We start from the raw sequence: 22,092 nt of genomic DNA, 5'->3' as shown, positions 1-22,092 counted from the left end.
AAATGAAGGACTGTCGAGGCTTGTTTTAGGAGAATATAGGGCACAGAAAGATCAGCTGTGTTAACCCTTCATACCACATACCAAGATTGCCCTCTAGACTTTCTAGTTGCTCTCTTCTGCTTTTACCTGCCTGTCTTTTCCTGTCTGCCCATGCCCATGTGCTTGAGCAAGTTCTTGCCTTATCCTTAATTCTGAGATTCCCATGTTCCAGACTGATGACTTTGAGACTATTCATAACTATTTTCTGAGAGCTTTGACTAGCTAGCTGCTCCAGACACAACAGCTTGCTCAGAGAAATGAAGGTTCTTACACAAGGAGTTCAAGCACTGGAGCTATCAGTTCCAGTAACGTGGAGTGCTGCCCTTCAGGGATAGCTCATTAGCTTTTGGAGGTCAATGGTTTAATTTGTTTTGTTGAGGGAACTCCAGCATTTAACAGAGAAAAATGTTAGACTTACATTACAACAAGACTTCACATTGAATTGAGTATCTGCTTTATCCCAGACTTGGTACTGGGTATTTGACATTCAGGAATGAGTTTAATTCTCATTACCCCATTATAATATTTAGGTATTATTTCCTTCCATTTTACAGTCAGTGAAACATAAGTTCAGAAAAGTTAGGTACCATGTCTAATATTACATATCTAGCAGAGGCAGAGCAAAGATTCAAACCCAGGTTTGTCTGGCTTTGCTTCACTACTCCCACCCTTTAATCCAACCTGCAGTACAGAAGACCTTACCTGGCTTCAATTTCTTGTGACATTTGACCTGTTTCATGTAACAGGGACCATCTCTGCCCACCCCCACTCCCACCTCAACCACCTGGGAAAGGCCCTTTGCCAAGACAGAAGGATGGATTCCAGCCCCACAACTCAGTGAGAGCCTTCCTACCTAGCTCTGGCTCTCAGCTAAGGGACTTGCCTTCACCACAACTGATGTGCTCATTTTTACAATGATGATACAATGAAGAAGCTCAGCATTCAGAGAAAGAATGTAATAGAGTGGTCTGGCCCATTTGAGACCCTATTAAATGCAATTTTGACCATCCAGTAATCATTACCTGTTAATAGGAGGCTCACTTGCTCAAAGGCTATAAAACTAGATGACATAATGATTCTATTTGGGGAAACTGGAAGAGGACTAGTTTTGATGAGTTTGAAGGGCCTGATAAGCCATCTCTGTGAGGAAGTCCAACAGTCAAGTGCAAACGTGGACTAGAATTGGAAGACCTCAGACTTGGAGAGTTTGGGGAATGATTTGCATAGGTCTGGCTGACAACATAATTAAAGCATATGTGGAAAGGACTAAGGATATGTTTTTTAGGATTCATAGTTAGGGGCTAGAAAGAAAGGAGAAACAAACAGAGGAGATAGAGAAACAACAACTTTATAGGAGGAGGGACTCTAGGAAGGTATAATTTGAAGAAAGTTAAGAAATAAAATATTTCAAGGAGGGGAGTGAATCAAAAGTAGCACAAAGTAACTATATATTAAAGAGAATGAGAATTGAGAAAAGGCTCATCTTTTCTGTCCTTGGTGAAATGTAAGGGAGTAGTTTCAGGCATAGAGACGGGAAAACATAATTTGTTTTCTAGGAATAACAGGTGATCCAAGTTTGGTTAGAAGAAAGAGTTCCTTTTAAGAAGTATTAGGGAATAAGTAATTTGGGCTAAAGAATTTCTACCCCAGGCAATGGTGAGCCATTTTGTCATTCTCTTGCTCAAAAATTAGTCAAATCAGTGACTGATAGAGTAGGAATATTATTCTGGGGTGGATATGTAGAGTAAATTGAGGATGATGGTAGGCAGTGTGGCAGAAAGGGGGTTACTGCCATAGTTGAGTAAGAGGGGACATAGCAGATTTTAACCATGTCCCTGAAGTGCCCACACAACTTGGTAATCTCTTACTGAACTGTTATCTTTCTCCTCAGGGTAGGATGCTCCCACTGCCACACAGGTAAGGTGCTTAGTCCTCCATTCCAGAAAACTCTTTGATGCAGTATTCACTTTTGGGAATCTCATATGACATCTGATTTTAACAGGCCTTGTCCAAGACTCTCTCCATAAAATAAAATAGCGTTTGCCAATTACAGCAAATACACAAGCAGTCAGCATGGGCCAGGAGGTACTTATACTCAGGGGACATATATCTGCATTGCAGCTCCAACTACCGTCCAGGTTGTTAGGCTCCAGCAACACCATCTGTGCACACTGGTTTGTGAGCCAGAGATATCCTGACACTTCCATGCCATAACTTTGATTCCCAACCAGCCACAGTTAACATTTCCTGTTAGTCCTAGGTTGAAATCATCCCTGATTTCTATTTTTAGTTATTTTGAAGCCTCTCCTAGTGTATGATGCCTAGCTAAGATAACTTCTGGCTGGCTCTTACACTCTTCGCCCACACCCAGGTCATTCCACTTGGAGTCTCTGGATGAGGAAGGCATTAAATTCCCAAATCCTCAAATTCTGACCTGAGCTGAAGGAGATTCTCTTCCCTCTTCTCTGTATCCTTGGCTCTGGTGCTATCTTTTATCCTTGGGGTGGGTGTGGGGAAAGGATGGCCCTTCTTTTAGATTCCTGGGCTTCAGATGGTCCTGTATCAGTCTCTTCTTTAATCTTCTGAAGGGCTTCAGACTTCAGCAGGCCTGCTCTCATCCTCCTTGTCCTGTAGCACATTCTCCAGCCAGTTGCAAACCCTACAATTTCAGAGGAAAGATCTCCCGTTCAGCCTCTCCGTGTCATCTAGGGCCATCTTAGGTGCTCCTTCATTAGAGCATGTGGTGGTTGGGTATTAGCGGATTGAAGGAAGAAGAATAAACTAATGAAAAAGGGATGGCAGAGATGGGAAATGCAGGATTGGGCAGGGGAATGAGGAGTAACAGACTGGGAATATGGGGATGGTAGCAGAGGAATGGGAACTGGGCTTTTCCTTCATCTGAACATCTTTGTGATTTTCATCATGAACTCTATGACCCCTAAACCAATTGACCCCTTCTGGTCTGTAGGCCCTGTCCAGTTTCCAGCAGGTTGAAGGAATTGAGAGTGGCCGGGGGAAATGTCCATTTGGACCAGCTCAGCGGTCAGCAGCTGTAATGGCTGGTGAGTGGGAGAGATAAGAAACTATGACTTCTTGCTATAATTGTTGCCTTCCCCACCCCTGCTGTTGGAATTTCTGTGTCCTTTCTTTCATTTCCTAGGAATGTCTATTATTCCCATGTCTCTTTCTAGCCTTTCCTATTCCTCCCCAGCATGCCCGTGTCCTGCTTTTCTACAGAGTACTATTTCCCTTCCCTGGGATCTCCCTAGAGAATATGTTCTCTGCACCTCTGTGTTTCCTCTGCTAACCTCATTCCTCCTCCCCACCCCCCGCCATTTTATTTCTGTTCATAAGAGGACTCTGCTACAATGCATATTGTAATACACTTGGAAAAAGTATAAAGAACATATGAAGTCTTCTAGAACAGAACAGTTCAAAAGAACTTTGTGTGATGATAGGAATGCTCTGTATCTTTGCTGTCCTAAAGTAGCCACTAGCTACATGTGGCTATTGAGCTCTTGAGATATGACTAGTACGACTAAGAAAAGGGTTTTGGGTTGTATTTAATTTCAGTTTAAATGTAAGTAGTCACATGTGTATAGTGGCTAATATATTAGCAAAGATCTGGAGTATCTACTCAGAAAACTACTGTTAATATTTTAAGATGTTTTCTTTTAGCCTGTTGTAATGTGTATGCAAGCGCATATTTTACTGGCCAGTCCTTTGTAGCTCAGATGAGTCAGTAATGACTATTTTGTAAGTTCCTGCTGTTAACTTTCTTTGAACAAGCCATATACAGTTGCTTATGTGTTGAGTGGTTCTTTCACAGTTTATGTACAAATCTTTTCTAGAGAGTGACTGCTTAATTCCTCGGTAGCCACAAAGTGAATTTTTTGTGCCCCACACAGTGTGTATTTTAGATTAGAGGACACCACATGCACTCTTCAAATTCAGTGAGGATCTAGCCATTTTCTCATGATAGTGTAAAACAAGCAGGTTAGTAGAAATTGTATGTGTGTGTATATTATAAAATTTTAAATGTCATGCTACAGGGTATAATTTTGAATTCTGTTATGTAACTTTATATCATAGGCATTTTTGTATAATTTAAAAATTCTTTGTAAAGAGAATTTTTAATGACATCATGCTATTACTCATCCTGTAAACATACAGTAATTTAATGAAGCAACTCCAAATAATTTCTATAAATTAATTTTATTTCGTTTAAGTGTTTTCTATTATCCATTAATTCTGTAATGAACATTTTTGTGTATAAATATTTGTCCTTGTTTTAGATCATCTCCCTAAGATTTCTGGGAAGAGATTACTATATCAAAGGGTGTGAGCATTTTATGGGTCATTATCTGTTGCTAATTGGGTTTTTAGAAAGAGTATACCAATTTACATCCTAAATCAGCAGTAAATGAGAGTGTTTTTTTTTCACATAAATTTCACCAAAATATATTGTTGTCATTTAAAAGATCTTTGAGTCCTGACTGATGTGGCTCAGTTGGTTGGGTATCATCTTGTGCACCAGGAGGTTATGGATTGGATTCGTGGTGAAGGGCACATGCCTCAGTTGCAGGCTGGATACCCAGTGGGGTTGTGCTGAAGGCAATCAATGTGCTCTCACATCGATGTTTCTCTCTCTCTCTCTCACTCTCTGTCTCAAAACCAATAAACTCATCTAAAAAAAGGAAGAAAATATTGTTGAGATTAAAAATATTACCTTGTTTTAATTTGTATTTTTTTGAATATTAGTGAAGTTGAACATTTTTTATGTTTTAGTACTATTTTTATTTCTTCTCTCAGAAGTCCTCTGCTTATTTTTTTGGGTAATTTACCAGGTAGGATATTAAGGTTTCAATCTACATATTTTCTTTTCTAATTACATTTTTTAAGCGAAGTCCTTCTTCAGTTAAAGAGCAGATAAAAACCTTTTTCTTAAAATTTTTTCCACAAGCACTTAACATTTTGAGTTTTTTAAAACTTATTTTGATGAATGACATGAGATGGAGACCTAAATTAATTTTTCCCAACTAGCTAATCAGTTGACTCATTCATTATACTGTTTTTTCTTTCTTCACTGACTTTAGCTGTGAACTTTGTTATAAAGTTAATTTTTATCTATACTTTTGTGTAATATTTTATGAAAAAAATTGGAATGTAAGATCTAACAATAAATTTTTTCTTATTTAGGACTTCATAGGAAAAGTCATAAAAGCTATACAAATTAAATAAATTTTAGTGAGATAATTAAGGGCTTCCTTTTTCTGAAAGAAAAAACCAAATGTTTTGAAAGTGAACATAACTATATATATATGATAAATACTATATTTGGGTTGGGTTTCCATTTCTATCATTCATCAATAGTTGATATTGATGAGGCCTTTTTTATACTCAAACATATTTGAATGAAATATTTAATCGATGGTTTATTTTTCTTGACTTTTTATCAAGCATGTGTGGCAAAATTCTGAGCCAGTCATTGGGAACATTAAGAAAGATAGTGGTTGTGAATGTCTGTCTTTATAAAAAAAATTATTTTATTATGGAGAGTATTACAGATATTTCCCATTTGTAAATTTCTTAAAAAAAAGATTTTAGATTTATTTTTAGAGAGAAAGAAAGAGGAAGGGAGAGAAACATCAACGTGAGAGAAAAACATCAGTCAGCTTCTGGGATTAAGCCTGCAACCCTGTGCCCTGACTGGGAATCAAACCGGAGACCATTTGGTACATGGGATGGCGCTCAATCAACTGAGCTACACCAGTCAGGGCTGTGAATGTGTCTTGATTCTACATAATTGCTTATCAACAACATGATGTCTCAATTGCAGCAATCTAAAATCATCATTTAGCATACCTTCCTTTTTTTAAGCAGTAAACTTTAAGTACATTCAACCTTCTGCTTGTAGTTTCTCAGTGTTCCAGTCAGCAAGTGAATTTGCATTAGTATGTGGTTGAAGGGCACAGATTTCTTAAAGGAGATCATTGCATGATAAAGAAAATTTTCAAAAAGGAGTAACATTTTCAAAAAGGTTTCAAGTTTTCTTTCCAAATAATGAAGTTGTCTTTTTTTCCAGTTAATCATGTTGGCTTTCATCTGATAATTGATGGAAGTGATCAGAAATCACTTTCTACCAGTTTAGAATGACTAGCTTCAGACAGTTAACATACAGCCTCCATGTCTCTTTCTGTCTCATTTCCATGTCATAGTCAGTACCAATATAAATTTTTCTCTCAAGTTCTAAACTTTATAGGGTTACAATTTAAAATTTTTCTTGATCTAAATAGGTGCCAGTATTTAGAAGGAAGTTACAATGTTGATCCATTATGCCCTGCTATATCCTCTGTTTTGAAAACAGTGAAATAGAAATAGTACCAACATTAGATAGGAACTAGAACCAAAATTCCTAGTTATGAGATATAAAAATGTCCTTAAATGATAATAGAGATATTTTGAAATAAAAAGTTTTAGTAATGAAAATATTATTAGACTATAATATTTATTAATAGAATTTAATAAAATAACATTTTAAATTATAAAACTTACAATATGCATTGTAGAAAGTTGAGAAAATGTAGAAATGTTAAAGAAGAAAGTGAAAGGTTTATTTGCAATTCAATGATACCAGGTAACTACTATTATCTTAGACTACTTTTTTTGTGTCTGTCTGTGTGTGTATTTATAATAAATTGGAATCATGCATATTTCACTTAATAGTGTATACTAAACATTTACTTGTTATAGAAATTAATTATTCAAAACATGATTTCTAGAGACTACTTAACATTTATTCCATCATATAAATATTGCATAGCACAATTTAATTATTCCTATAAAACTACACATTCACATTTAAAAATTATTGTTTTTATGAATAATACTGTAGAAGACATCTTTTTACATAAATTCTTCACATAAATGTCATTAATTGCACATGAGTAAATCCAAAAAGTAGACTTGCACGGAAAAAGGGTGTAAAGATTTTTATGGTGCTCTATAGGTTTATCTAACTTCATTTTTATTTAGTTCAACCAACTGTGGTGAGAGGGCCTGTCTCTCTGCATCCTTGTCAGTCCCAAGTGATGTACGTAATAAAGCATACAAACAGTGACTTCCTCTAAAGGCTAGTTTGATGTATTTTTTATTTATATCTCTGTTAGTGAGACTGAACAACTTTTCATTTGTTTATTAACATTTGTATTTCTTTCAGGAAAAGCCTTTAAAATCATGTCTTCAAATATGACATTTATGTATACTGCAGTTAGATAAAATTAACTAAATTATGTCATTGTCTCTATTTGCACTGTTCAGATTTGGAAATATTGTAAAATATTTTGACAGTAGCATTCACATTAGTCTAAAACTGGGGTGGGCAACCCCTGGCACGCTGGGCAAACATGGCACACCACTAACTTTTGCTGGCACGCGAAACCCTCTCTTATAATCTTCCATTTACAACTTTTGTGAACATCTGAATGACTTAAATGTTAAATTACAAGGAACTGGGAAGACACTTGATGTGATGTTTGGTTACATAAAGGTTTTTGAAAAGAAACTGGAAGTCTTTAAGAGGGATGTGGATGGTGAGAGATTTAGATATTTCCCAAACCTCAAGAGGCACATCAAAGACCTCCCAAAAGATGACAGAACAGACTGTCAAAGTTCTCAAAAGCTGTTTTTAAACATCATCGAGTCAACTATTGAGCAGTTCTTCTCCAGATTTGTGAAATTCAGAGAACTGGAAGAGACAGCAAAATTCATGAAGTTTCCAGACAGCATGAAACTGGAGGAACTAAACTTACAAATGTTTTCATGGATAGACATGGCTGACTTTGAAATGCAGTTGATTGAATTTCAGAGTAGCTCAATTTGGAAGCAGAAATTTATTGACCTTAGAGTTGACTTGGAAAACATTGAAAAACAGTTATTAGATACAAGAGTACCAGAGAGATGTGTCTAAAACGAAATATTGTGGACTTGAAATGCCATTCCAGAAAATTTTTTCTGTTTTAAAAAGTTGCAACAACGTTACTCCCTATGTTTTCATCCACATACGGTTGTGAATCTTTGTTCTCAGTGATGAATTTTGTTAAGTCTCATAATAGGAGTAGCCTGACAGATGAAAGTAGTAGCTCGTGCATATCTCTGAAGGTCTCGAAATATAAATCTGATGTAAAATAGCTGTCATCAGTGATGCAGCAGCAAAAGTCCCACTGATAATATCAAACGGAGTCATAAAGTTTTCTGTTGGACTATCAGTGTACATGTATACATTAAAAAATAAATGTATTTTTCATCATCATATACTGTGTTTTTGTTGCTCGAATGAATTTTATTATTTCTTCAAGGTTCTTCACATACGTACACCTTAAGAGATATCAAGTAGGCGTAACATGTTCTCAAAAAATTAGGGTTGGCACGGAGAAGAATTCTCAGTCAGTGATTTTGCTGGTTTTGACACGCACTCACAAAAAAGTTGCCCACCCCTGGCCTAAAACATCAGCAGTTCCTTCCCAATCTCCTTTGTAATTTCTTTGTCTTCTGCTCATCAATGTTGGGGCTCATTAGATTTCCATGCAGGATCCTCTTCTGTTCTCATTCTGTGTGGTTATGATCTCAACCAGCCCTGTGGATTCTGTTTTCACTGCCTTCTGATGCCTCCCAGACCTTATCTGGAGCTCCAGACCACACATCCAGCTTCCTTCCAGACATCTCCATTTGAATGTCCCATAGAAGTCTCAAAAATCAGCATGTCCCAAAGCGCATTATCTTCACTCACCTCCCCCAAACCTGCTCCTTCATCAGTGTCCCCTCTGCTGAGTGCTTACCCACCCAGGTCCCTATGCTAGAGATAGCAGTCATCGTAGGTCTTCCTATCACATCCTATTAAAAAAAAGAGGGGGTTTTATGAAGAAGAGCAGAGAGAGGAAGCTTTGCTCTTTCTCTTTAGGAAACTGTCCTGGTTTATATCATTTCCTTTTGGTCTCATTGTGTCTTGTGTTACTGCATCTTCCAAGTAATACTGCAAACGTTCCAGATGCACTGGGTGCTGCCAGCCCACCTCTTAAATCCAGGTGTATCTGCCCCAAGGCTAGCATTCACACACTGAAACAGAACAGCTATAGGGTCAGGTCAACAGAGGAAAAGGTAAATGCCACATCTCCAACTACCTAATTATGGCCTGATAATAGACTGTGTTTTTAAAGAAAATTATCTAGCTGCCTCAGCCCTTACATAAGGAAATGTAGACTATTAGGGTAGCAGCTGTTTAACCTACAAAGCTCCGATCATGAGAAGAAAAGAAAGTGGAGGTAGGAAAGCCAGCATATGTTTAAAATTCTTTTGTTTTTTAAATATATTTTTATTCATTTATAGAGAGGAAAGGAGAGGGAGAGAGGGATAGAAACATCAATGATGAGAGAGAATCATCGACTGGCTGCTTCCTGCACGTCCCCCACTGGGGATCGAGTCAGCAACCAGGGCATGTGCCCTTGACCAGAATTGAAACCTGTACTCTTAAGTTCACAGGCCAATGTTCTATCCACTGAGCTAAGCCTGCTAGGGCTGTTAAAATTTTTTTAAAGCTAATGAATGATAATTCCTATTGTAAATCTCTAAAGGTGAGCATTTTGATAAGAAAGTGAAAACTTGAAACCCCAGGGGAGTGAAATATTCATTGCCATGACACTTACCCTAGTCTATCAGTTTTATGTTCTAACACATCTGGGAAGCCTGTGCTCACAGGCTTAGGTCTGGGCAGGTAGAGATGTGGATCGACTTCCACAAATAATTGTGATTCTTCATCTTTTTCAACTTTCAATCTTTTTTTGTATTACCATAATGAAAATATCTCCATTTTTTGGATTATAAAATTAAATGATGCTAACTATAAAAACCATTCAATGAACACAAGAAGTGTACAAGAGAAAATAAAAAAACTTATTTCATTAGTCAGAAACAAACTTCATTAACACTGTAGAGCTATAGCTCCTTCAACAATCGTTGCTACATCTGCAGACATGTATACATATCTTTAAACGTCGGGTTGAATTGTACCCAGTGTTTTGTTCTAACCAGTTTTCCCCTAAACTCAACACTGTGGGCATCTTTCTCTTTTGCACATCTTCTTTTGCCAGTAGGAGATGTATATTTTAAAGTCTACTGAATTGATCCATTCAGTAATAATCCACCAAAAACTGCACATTCAGGAATATTTTATTATATGGACAGTACAACAAAATACTTGGAAGTTAGACTGTCCCAGAAAATCTAGGATAAGATTCTTGCCCTCACTAACTGATGGTTGCTGTTCTTTCTCTGAGTGTGAAACACGGTTGCAAGCTTCTTGGTACACCTGAAAACCTGCTATTTCCTCCCAAAGTGTCTGATCCCTTTTGTAGTCCCTTAGTGTCAGTGATCCTCTGCTATCCCATCCTGAGTGTGCTCCTCAGCAATCTAGGCTCCAGAGCAGCTGAGTACCCTTGATGATCTGTTAGAAAGTTTTCGACCCTTTACCTTTATCTATCATTGAATTCTTGCATGGTTAACATAGGTGCGTTACTGTTTGCAGAATACTCATGATTGTCTACACACACACGTACCCCAAACCATGCTGCCAACATATTTATAACTGTCTCCACAACATCTCCCTCCATTCTCATTCTCAGGTTATCCATGACACAACTTCTACCAGATTTTTGGTTTTAGAGTGTTTTATTTACAACACTCTTAGGGAAATTTTCATTCCAATTTTGACTTCTTTATCAACTTTTATTTCCCCTTGGAAATAGAGAGGACTGGCTTATTTGCTGCTCCATTTGGTGCCAGGACTTGTGCCCCAAACCTGGTTTCTCCCTCCTGAAACCACTGCAAGGAAATAAATGCCATTTCATAATCTGTCCACCTCAGGCAGCAATTGAAGCACATGGCCCCTTGAGAGTTCATAAGGAGTTATCCCCAACATGTATTGAATGCTAGCCTTGGGCCAGTCCCTACCTGGGCTCTGTGTTTATCTCATTTAAGCCTCAGCACTGCTCTGAGGAACCTGAGGCTTAGGAAGGTTAATTTGCCCAAGATCATACTACCAGTAAGCATTCAGGGTTCAAACTCAAAACTCCCTGGTTCTAACATACTTGGATTCTTATCACAAACACAAATCACAAGAGAGAGTATAGTCTTCCCTCCTCTCCCCTCCCCTCCACTGTTTCTAACCCTCGACTGTTGCCCTCTGAGGGCTCCTTAACTCTATTTTGCTCTGCATAACTTTTTAAAAATAGTGGTGATCTTTCTGGTGCCTGAGGAATGCAGCTTTGCTCTGTCATGACTGTTTTCCCTGTAGTGGCTCTACTCTACAGCTACTCTAAGTGGTTGAGCCCCATGGCTCCTGTTGGGGTTTCTGTGCACTGACTTCTGGCACCCTAGCCTCTCTTGCTTCAACATCCTCTCTGACTTGGTCTTCTGAGTTGCCTTCAGTAGCTTCTCCTCTTAGAGGGTGATATCCTAGGGCTCTCTTCTCGCTTTTCCTGTCTAAGACGTTAACATCATGACTTAAGCATGACTCCCAGTTAGCCTGTCATAGCCCTGCTTCCTGACTCCTTCTGTTTGATTGCCTTCCAATATCTGTGACCAGATTTCCTGAAGGTTCTTGAACCTTAGCATGTCCAACAACTAAGCTCACTTCTTTTCCAGCCACCTCCTTTATGGGCCTTCTTCTGTCATTTCCTGGTTCATAATATCATCATCTACTATCATCCTTCTTCTAAACAGGAAACCTTAGAGATACACTTTATTCCATTCTTTCACACCTCATACTCCATTGATTTTCAAACCTTGTTAATGGACTCTACCTCAGAAGTATCTCCCATGACCAGTCCCTTTATTCCCTCTGCCCCTGCCTTAAATCAGGCACTCTACTCTTGCCTGCACTGTGTGAATGGCCTCGTAAGTAGCATTATCTTCTTAAAAACTGAAACTGGTTATGTCTCCTGTCTTCAAGAAAATCTCTGCAGTTTTGGTGTTACCTGTAAGATCAAGTCCATGTTCCTGGTTTTGGCAGAGCAGAGTCATCATAATTGGGTGCCCATCTCTGCACCTCCAACTGCACCTCTGCTTGCTTGCCTGTCAGCTCCTGTATCCCATCAGCACTTCAGCCTGGGGAGTAGCCCACAACCCTAGACATGGCATCCTCCTTCCCACATGTTTATGGTCCTCCCTGAAGCCCTTCTACCTGGCAAGTGCTCATTCTTCAGACCTGGCTCAAATGTCACCTCTGAGATGCTGCTACCCAGTCAGATGTGGCTGGGCTGTCCTCTGTGCTCCTGCACATGTCTGTGCATCCCCACCTCTTGGTATCCACCTGATTAAACAGACTCAGATGAGGGTTCCTGGGGGCATTGATGTGCTTAAACCTGGCACAGTGCCTTGTATGTAGTAAGTGATAAAGTAATGCCACTCTGTTCTCTCCAGAACTGCTATCCCCTGTGATGCACAAAACTCTGAGGAGGAGGGGATTGTGAGCATTTACTCCCCCAAATCATGTTCCCTGGCTCATGTCTGAGCCCTTGGCAGTGGTACTCCAAGTGGCTATAATGCTCTCACATTCAGCCCAGAGCTGCACCACTCCCTTCTCTCCCAGGGATCTGTATCTTGATCAACTCCCCAAATGATTCTAGTATTCCCTGAAGTTGTGACTACTTCCAGAGCAGTGTACACCCACTAATGTTCAGAAAGAATGCTAGTTCCTTCAGACATTTATCACAGGGGGAGAACTTAAGTAAGACTGGGACTTGCTGCAAAGCAAACCTCCTTCCTAGAGAGTAGCAGTATAATTAGCATATTACAAGGTAGAGAAATCCCTAAAACAAAGACAACACAAGCAAACCAACCAAACAGCCTGATTTCCACAAGGGTAGCTTTCTTCTATATATATCGGTTTCAGAGAGAGGAAGGGAGAGAGGGAGAGAGAGCTAGAAGCATCAATGATGAGGGAGAAACACTGATTGGCTGCCTCCTGCATGTGCCCTATTGGGGATCAAGCCCACAAGCCAGGCAAGTGCCCTCCTCAGGAATTGAACTGTGACCTCCTGGTTCATGGGTCGATGGTCACCCATTGAGCCACACTGTTCCGGATACTAGGGCAGCTTTCATTCTCCCTTCATATACATTAACATTCTGGCACTTTCCTCTAAACACTGGTTCCCAACTCTGCCCTGGAGCACTTTATATCCAGGATGATTTTAAATGAGGGAATCCTCTCCTGTGCTTAGCAGTGCCCTGCACTTAATGGGCCCTCAGCCCCTGAGAGTTCCTACCCCTGCTTTATCCCTGCTCTGCCTGTGGCCCCTTTTGCTTCCTTCAGCAGGTCTCACAGCTCATCTCCTCCCTGTCTCCCTGCAGGGGGGGCTCTCTATGCTGCCACTGTGAAAAACTTCCTGGGGACAGAGCCAATTATCTCCAGGGCTGTGCGCCGTGCTGAGGGACAGGCTGAGGATTGGATTCGGACAGAGGCATACTGGCTTGACGGTGGGGAGAGGAAGAGGGGTACTGTGGGGACAGAGAGGGTGGGTGAAGGCTGGGTGGCCCCTCACTGACTCTGTGGGATCTGAGGCCACAGGTCTCCCCAGCTTCAGCCTTTGTTGCTGCCATGGCCTTGAGGCCAGCTGAGTGGGGGGATGAAGACGGAGACAAGGAAATCTACTTCTTCTTTACGGAGACTTCTCAAGCCTTTGACTCAGACGTGCACCTTGAAGTTCCTCGGGTGGCCCGTGTGTGTGCGGTGAGACTCTGATCCCAGCTGTCTGTCTGTTGTCTCCTGCTCTGCCTGGTCTCTGTCTTTTCTTCTCTGGTTCTCCATCTTTACATTTCTCTTCTGTCTCCATTTTTCCTGTCTTGACTTATTTTCTGGGAGCTTGAAGAGTATGGGGAAAGGGCTCTAGCCCCTTTAACTCCATAACTACCCTGTGACACAGTGTCCCTAGGAGGTGCAGAGGTGAAAGGTGGTAACTATAGACAGACCTGGGCTCCAGACCCTGCTCCACTACTTCCTGCCTCTGTGACTTGGGGCAGGTTCTTTAGCATCCTTATAGATGAGGATATTGATGATGCCTAGCTATAAGGGTTGTTTTGAGGCCTAAATGAGATAAGGTATGTAAAGCACTGAGTATAGTAATTTGTAAGTGCAACAATGAACTTAATCCCCATCATTGTGACCCTGTCTACCCATGTATCCTTCCCTACTGCTAACTCTGTCTGTATCTCTACATTGCATTTTTATGCGTCTGTCTCTCCATCTGTCCTTGTCTGGGGAAACTTGTATTGGTCTCCACATTCTCCCTACAATGTTTGTCTTCTAAAGAGAAATGCCCATATGCTTTTCACCCCAGGGGGACCTTGGGGGCCTTACGAGCCTCCAGAAGAAGTGGACGACCTTTCTGAAGGCTGACCTGCGGTGTCCAGGGCCTGAGGATGGCCGGGCCTCTAGTGTCCTGCAGGACATGGCTATTCTTCGACCTGAGACTGGAATCAGGGCCCCCATCTTTTATGGCATCTTTTTCTTTCAGTGGTGAGGGGGTCCTGGTGTGGAGGAGAATTACAGGGTGGGAGATACATGGGGCTGGCACCTTTCAGTGCTGTCTCTTCCAGAGGGGGTGGCTTCTCCCAGGAGCCAGCTACATGGCTCCTATGAATTTCTTATGAATCATCTCATTTGACAGGGGGTGAGTTGTTCCCTAGTGTTCTCCAGATATCTGGTTCTAACCTGTGTCTCTTCCAGGGAGGGGGCTGCCATCTCAGCTGTCTGTGCCTTCCGACCACAAGACATTAGGACAGTGCTGAATGGTCCCTTCAGAGAGCTGAAAGATGACTGCAGCAGGGGACAGCCTGTCACGGAGAGTGAGGTACCCCAGCCCAGACCTGGAGAGGTAAGGGGTCTGGGGCAGCTCTTCACCCCATGGCAGAATCTCCTCATTAGATCAAGAGCCCAAGTAAGCATCGCGGATACTTCCAGGCCCCTGGAAAACATTGTCACCTATCCTGTGTTTCCCCTAGTGCATCGCTAATAACCCGAAATACCAGCAGTTTAACTCATCACTCTCCCTGCCTAACCGTGTGCTCTCCTTCATCCGGGATCACCCCCTCATGTACAGGCCAGTGCTTCCAGTTGATGGACACTCCCTGCTGGTCACTACAGATACAGTCTATCTCAGAGTTGTGGCCCACAGGGTGGCCAGCCTGTCGGGGAAAGAGTATGATGTGCTCTACCTGGGGACAGGTATGTTTAGGAGCCATGTACATTGCCCATCCCGTGCACACATGCGTTTGTCAAAGAGAGGGCTGTATACTTACAGGTTTGAGAGTCCCAGGCATAGGTACAGTGTGTCATTATGTCGTGCCCTCTGCCTGCTTCCTAGAGGATGGACACCTCCACAGAGCTGTGCGGATTGGAGCCAATCTCAGCGTCCTTGAGGATCTGGCCTTATTCCGAGATCCACAGCCAGTTGAGAATTTGAAATTGTATCAAGTGAGTCATAGATTTTGGGGAGTCTGGTGGGGAGACATCTGAGCTAGCTTGTGACCCTGAAGTCTGGGAGATGCAGCATAGTCCTCTTTTTTACTCACTTTCTCTAGAGCTGGCTCCTGGTTGGCTCCCATACTGAGGTAACACAAGTGAATACAACCAACTGTGGACGTCTCCAGAGCTGCTCAGAGTGCATCCTGGCCCAAGACCCTGTCTGTGCCTGGAGCTTCCAGCTAGATGCGTGTGTGGCCCATGCTGACGAGCATGGAGGGTGAGTGTGGCTGCCCTGGCCTCTTGCCTGCTGTCACAGAGCTCTGACCTCTCCATATATCTACCTGTTTCTGATCTGTTCTTGCTGCCATGTGTTTCTTTTAGTGTCACCGTGTTTGTCAGTCCCTACTCTCTCATCTGTTTATCCATCATGGGGCCTTATCCATGTTCCTTCCACTTTACTGGACCCGCCCAAGACCATGTGACTGACTGTTATGTTGGCATACACTCCTCAGTGTCCATGTTATAAGAGCTCCTAGAGTGTTTCCACAGCTGCCCACTCCCTCCTTCCTGCCTTGAAATACTCTTTCCTGTTGCCTTCTAGGACTCTGTATTCTTCCAGTTTTCCTCCGTTTCTCACCAGCCGTCTGCCTTTACTCATTCCTTTCCATCCATTTTCTGAATTTTGATGTTTCTCACGGTTCAGTCCTTCTTTTTACAAGTCTATGCGCTCTCTAGATGATATTATTCCCATCATTTTCAACACCAACTGAGAGTTGACAAATGTATCTGTAGTTGAGCTACACAATTCCTTATCCAACGGCCTACTTGGATGCTTTATAAACTGCTGAAATTTAGCAGGTCTCAGCATGCACTGTTGTTTTCTCGTTCTTTCATATGGTTCTCTGAAGGGACCTCTGTGAATCCAGTTGCTCAAGCCGTAAATTGCCCACACTATATTGCAGTTGGTACTGACTCTAGCTCCATCTGTTATATCCTCTGTCCACAGCAACTTCTCTTTTTCTCTACTGCTATCACCCTTGTCCTAGCCATCATCATTTCTTAATTGCATTACTCCAATAACCTACAAATGGTCTTGTTTTGTCCATTTGGGAATCCCATCATCCATTTTCCACTCAGTAGTTAACTTAAAATCATGTGCCACATTGAAGCATATCCCTGACTTTATATTCATCTACAATATTTCATTATATATCTGTATCAGATAAGAACTCTCTTAAAAACATTTTATTATAGGAAATTTCAAACATTCAAAAACTAGTTAGTATAATGAATTTTCATGTATCTATCACTCAGCATCAACAACCATCAACTGACCAGTTTTACTTCATCATTATTTTCACTCACTCCCAATTATTTTAAAACAAATCTTAGACATCATACCACTTCATCCATAAATCTTTCTGTGTGTATCCTTAACACAGAAAGGCTTTTAAAAAATGTAACCATATTACCATTATCATGCTGCAAACTCACTTTCTTAATGACATCAACTATCTAATAAATGTCTGGTTTTCCCAATTGCATATACTTAAAGATAGTTTGCTTAAGTCAGGATCCAAATAATGTCCATCAGTTGTAATTGGTTGATATGTTTCTTAAGTCTTTTAATCTTTAATTGAGATTCCTTTCAAATGAGTAATTTTTAATTGATTGCTTGGAAGGTATTTTTTCAGACTGACTTCATGACTTTCTATTTTGAAGTCCAGTTAACTTACTATATATTTGTGCATATTACTAAATCCCAATCTTTTAAATACTTTAGAAACAAAAGTACTTATTTTTGGGAATTGATTTTGGTTAAGAACTTTGATCTGGTATTTTAGTTTCTCTTGGGAGAACTTTGACACATCTCACATGAAAACAAGTGCTTTATTCTTTCCTTTATTGTTTTAATATTCATTAAAATAAGAATTTAATTGGTGTTGGATATCCTGTGTACTGGAGCCTTGGGGTCCCCTCCACATATATATCTATGTGTGTGTAGGATGTGGGGTATGCATACATGCCAGTATACTTCTTAGTAATGTGAGAAATGACCAAGCTGGTACTTCTATGCACTCTACCCTTCATACCTCAATTCATATAAGGGAGAAAACATAGACCATGAAGTTCCTGTGGCTATAGCCACATCTATGGCCTTCCCATGTTCCCCACTGTCAGCTAGACTAAGCAAACTTGGTTTTACCCAGAGACTTTAACATATTCAAACTAGTCTCAGAGCTTATTTCAGGGGCTCCAATTCATGTTGAAGGAATTCACACTCAAATGGAATCTACTTTTGGTTGAAGCTTTGTGTGTTCCACCTGGTCTTCACTGACAGCCCACTAGAGGTCTCCCTGGCTTCCCTCCCTCCCTCTGGTAGTGGTGCCAGGAAGTTCAGAGTGAGCAGCCTGTCTTGCTGTCCTTTTGTCAGACACAGCCCATTGAAATCCTGAAAGTACCAAGATTGTATTGTTATGGGTTGGCTCAACGAGATAGACCACTGACTCAGAATTGAAATTTAAGAGCCTTTTATTAAGCTGGCCAGCTGACCACCGCACCTATCTCCCCCTCTGGGAGATTCGGAGCATGTGGCAGAGATCAAGGGTTCAGTATGATCCTTTATAGCAAATCAGTGTTAGAAAAAAAATACAAAGCATTCCATTAGCTATTCCTTAGAAGTTCACAGAAAGTTCATAAGCACAAAGGGGGGGTAAACAGAGTCACACCTGGCTGGAGCATATCATAACACATTGTTTTTCTAAGACAATCTAGCAATTTTTCTTCTATGGTTCCTAACCCTGACACAATCCTCCATATGTCAGTCCCTCCTCCCAGCACATTCTGTAACATTCTGTAACCCTTCCATGCCGCAGTCCCTCACCCTAGCACAGTATGATTTGTAACAGATCTGTTAGAGGCCAATAGGTACCAACAGTTGTTGAAGAACAGTTCCTATATAGAGATGAGCAGCATTATGAAACAAAGTCATCTCACTGACCCTCACAGAATTTTGATTAACTTTCATAGAGAAGTCCTCCCTTTCTTTTAACAGAAAAAAAAACACCCAGCCCACCCTGTAGTTTTAATATTTTTTTTCCAGAGAAATCTCATCGTGTGGACAGTCAGCCATATTTCTTGGAAGGTTCCAATGTTTTTTTAAAGCACACCACCAAACATCCTTCCAACAGACCTAGTGCAGATTTAATTTTCTGTGGTCTGCTAGAACGTATGTAGAATTTGACATGTTAATTGTCATGAGGAGTATTGGGGGAAATTTTAATGATGAGAATGTTGACTGATAATTCCAGGAGTGATTAATGAGATAATGGGAGATATAATGAGTGAGTGAATGTTCTGTGGCACTGAGGAGTATAGAAGGGAATATTGACACTGGATTTATCAAATATTCTCTTCTTTGTAGGCTGGTCCAAGACATAGAGTCAGCGGATGTCTCTTCTTTGTGTCCTAAAGAGCCTGGAGGTCTGTCTGGCTTAGGGAAATGTGGGTGGAGTTGGGTGGAAAGAGGCTAGAAAATTGTCCATTTTGGACCCACTTTGAAAGTTGGATCCTGGAAGCTATGGTAGCCAGTGACCTAGGCCTTACCCTTTTTGCGAATCTCCTTTTAGCTTTGCCCCCATGGTTCCTTCTCAAATCTGATATTCCTCTATGTTTCTCTTCATCAGCCCTCCACCCCCAGCCGATAGCCTCACTATCTTTTATGCCTTTGCTGTTTCTCTGCAGAACACCCAGTAGTGTTTGAAGTTCTTGTGGCGACAGCTGTGCATGTGGTCTTGCCATGTTCCCCAAGCTCAGCCTGGGCATCCTGTGTGTGGCACCAGCCCAGTGGAATGACTGCTTTTACCCCCCGGAGGGATGGGCTAGAGGTGGTGGTAACCCCAGGGGCCATGGGTGCTTATGCTTGTGAATGTCAGGAGGGTGGGGCAGCCCGCGTGGTAGCGGCTTATAGCTTGGTATGGGGCAGCCATCCAGTCCCTCCCCACCCGCTCCCCACAGACCTCCCCCCGGCCTCTCCCACAAGTCCCCTTCCGCCCCCCTCCTCAAGCCCCCCCTCATGCTGGGCCCACACTGTGGGGGCTGGAATGGCTGGCTTCCTTCTGGGGGTTCTTGCAGCATCCCTAACTCTCAACCTGTTTGGTCGACATCAGCAGCGACAGCAACAGAGGGAACCTCTGGCTAGAAACGAGGTGGGCTCAGACCTGGGGGCGCCGCCATCTGGGACCACAAGCTCCAGCCAGGATCCTCCCTCTCTCTCCTGAAGATGAGCGGCTGCCTCTGGCTGTAGGCAAGAGGGGCAGTGGCTTTGGTGGCTTCCCTCCACCTTTTCTGCTTGATCCTTGCCCGAGCCCAGCCCATAATCAGTTAACTGGGGCTCCTCTGGCCCCATGTGATGATACACCCATCTAGGGCTGGGCAAGTGACCGCTAGTGCATGACTGGCCACTGGAATGGAGTGACCATTGAGATGTTGGGGTCACTGGAATGGAGTGACCATTGAGATGTTGGGGTCACGGGGCCTGGAAAACCATCATGGCCTCTGAGTTCTCTTTGGCCTTTGAGTGATCACTTGACTTCAGTGTCAGCCCTCTCTGGCCCTAGATGGGTTCCAGGCCAGGCCTTTGTCTGTGTCCTGATTCCTGATTCCCATGAGAGATCAGAACTTCTCTCTGCAGTGAATCAGGGCTTTTCCCATCCCTGCTCTCTGAACCCCGGTAACCCCTTCAGTCCTGGCCCATGATTTTGGGCCCATAAATTTGGGGAGGGGCATAGGACATAGCTATGACTTGTTCTTCTGGTTGGACCCTGGCCAGAAGGAGGAGCTATGGAGGTGCTTGGAAGCTAATGTGCACTGAGTCCTTGGAGTGGTTTTGCTGATTCTTCCAGTTAGTCTAATTCTGTGGAGAGTGCATGATTCCCATCCCCACCACTTTTCCTTCTTCCACGAAAGAGCATGTGTATAAGAGTGTTCACAGGACACCTGCCAAATGTGCATGAATGACGGGGCCATTGCTCAGGTGTATTCATAGGGGTAAGGAGGGGGAAGGTTGGGGTGGAGGATTGACTGCAGAACTTTAGACCCTATAGCCAGTGAAGGAATGGCTTTCTAAAAGGAAATAAACAACTGCCCCCACTCCCTCAATCACTTCTCACCACCCTTCTCTTGAGTTGAGAAACACTCCCAAAGAGGCCTTCTGGGTGGGAAGGGTAGCAGTACATGTGACCCCATATTTCAGTTTGTTTTTGCCTCCTGGCTGCCACCACTGCCATGCACAGCTGCTCTCTTTCTCTGGCTGGAGTGCAGGCTGGACCCCCTTTCCTTGGCTCCCATTAAAAATAAATTTCACAACATTCTAAATATTAGGGAACAACAAAAGGGGAACAGTCAGGAAATACAAGCAGTGTAAAGATAAGTTTGTATCAGTGACTTTACTCAGGTTGACACCCTTGCCCTAAAGCAGTTAGTTCTCCAGTGGGGGTCCATGGACTCCCTGAAATCATATGCAAAATGTTGTCTTTATATGTGTGTCTGTGTTTTTCTCGGGGCGGGGGTGGGGGGATGTTTTATGGCTTTCATCAGATTCTCAAGGCCTTAACACAGTTAAAGGACCACTGCCCCCAAGTCATGACTCAGTTGGCCAAGCTGAGATGGTGCCACTCAGCAGCAGCTCTCTGCCTAGGCCCACCTGCTCTGTGGCCAACCCCTGGACTTGCAGCTCCTGGATGCCATCTCATTTCTCCAGACCCTGGAAGCTGAGCTCTGTGCATATTTGAAGACACTATCAACTCTCACTAAACTTAAAGACTTCTTCCAGCTTCACGGCTCGCACTTGCTTTAGGCTTCTCCTGCTCGGTTCTGGTCTTGGCCTGTAAATGTGCCTCATTCATCCCTGGTGGGAGGACCCCCCTCACCCACTTTGATCTCCAATGAATGACCCAGCCCTTCCCAGTTGATGTTTTCAGCTCTACTTTCCTTGTTGGCAGCCTGTGAATTACCCAAAAGAGTCCCCTTGGGTTTGGACTTGTCAGTGGCTATGCCCTAATAAGTGTATGATCTTCAGCAAGTAATCTAACCTAGGAACATTGGTTTACTCATCTGTAGAGTGGGGATAATAATACCTACCTCAAGGTTGCTACAAGGATTAAATGAGAACATGTAAACAATAAAGCACTGTGTATACCAGTAGAGGTGGTTGTCTAAAAATTGTACTATTCTGCCATAATCATATAGCTTAACCAAATGGTAAGCATGACACATGTATCACTTTAAGCTCCATTTGGTGGAAGGAGCCTCACACAGATGTCATCTCTGGCCAGATCTTAGCAGCCAGTGTATAAGGCCCATGGGAGACAGGGCCTGTGGTTTATTGTAATCCTCAGATGTCTGACCCTAGTGACCTTATTAGTCCTTCTCTGTGGGTTTGAAGGAAGCTGTGTGTTCTTGGATTTGTCCTCACTTTATTCTCTCAAGGTTATGTGTTAATTCCATTTGAGGGAGGAAAGGAGATGGAGAGATGT

At 42.2% G+C, this 22,092-nt stretch overlaps 1 protein-coding gene across 1 annotated transcript in view; it reads left to right on the top strand.

The window, feature by feature from the left end:
- LOC132213168 (semaphorin-4F-like) overlaps positions 1–21,760 on the top strand; it is a 28,003-nt gene extending 6,243 nt beyond the window's left edge. The window contains 11 exon segments of the mRNA XM_059659332.1: positions 3,008–3,101; positions 13,444–13,569; positions 13,671–13,822; positions 14,430–14,608; positions 14,819–14,966; positions 15,094–15,316; positions 15,456–15,565; positions 15,673–15,833; positions 18,981–19,039; positions 19,301–19,826; positions 19,828–21,760. Coding sequence (XP_059515315.1) covers positions 3,008–3,101; positions 13,444–13,569; positions 13,671–13,822; positions 14,430–14,608; positions 14,819–14,966; positions 15,094–15,316; positions 15,456–15,565; positions 15,673–15,833; positions 18,981–19,039; positions 19,301–19,826; positions 19,828–19,984 — 1,935 coding nt within the window. The 3' untranslated portion in view covers positions 19,985–21,760.
- The last annotated feature ends 332 nt before the right edge of the window (positions 21,761–22,092 follow it).

Source organism: Myotis daubentonii, chromosome 12, assembly GCF_963259705.1.
Source record: "Myotis daubentonii chromosome 12, mMyoDau2.1, whole genome shotgun sequence".
NCBI classification, from domain to species: Eukaryota; Metazoa; Chordata; class Mammalia; order Chiroptera; family Vespertilionidae; genus Myotis; species Myotis daubentonii.
This window is presented reverse-complemented; position numbering and strand designations above follow the sequence as displayed.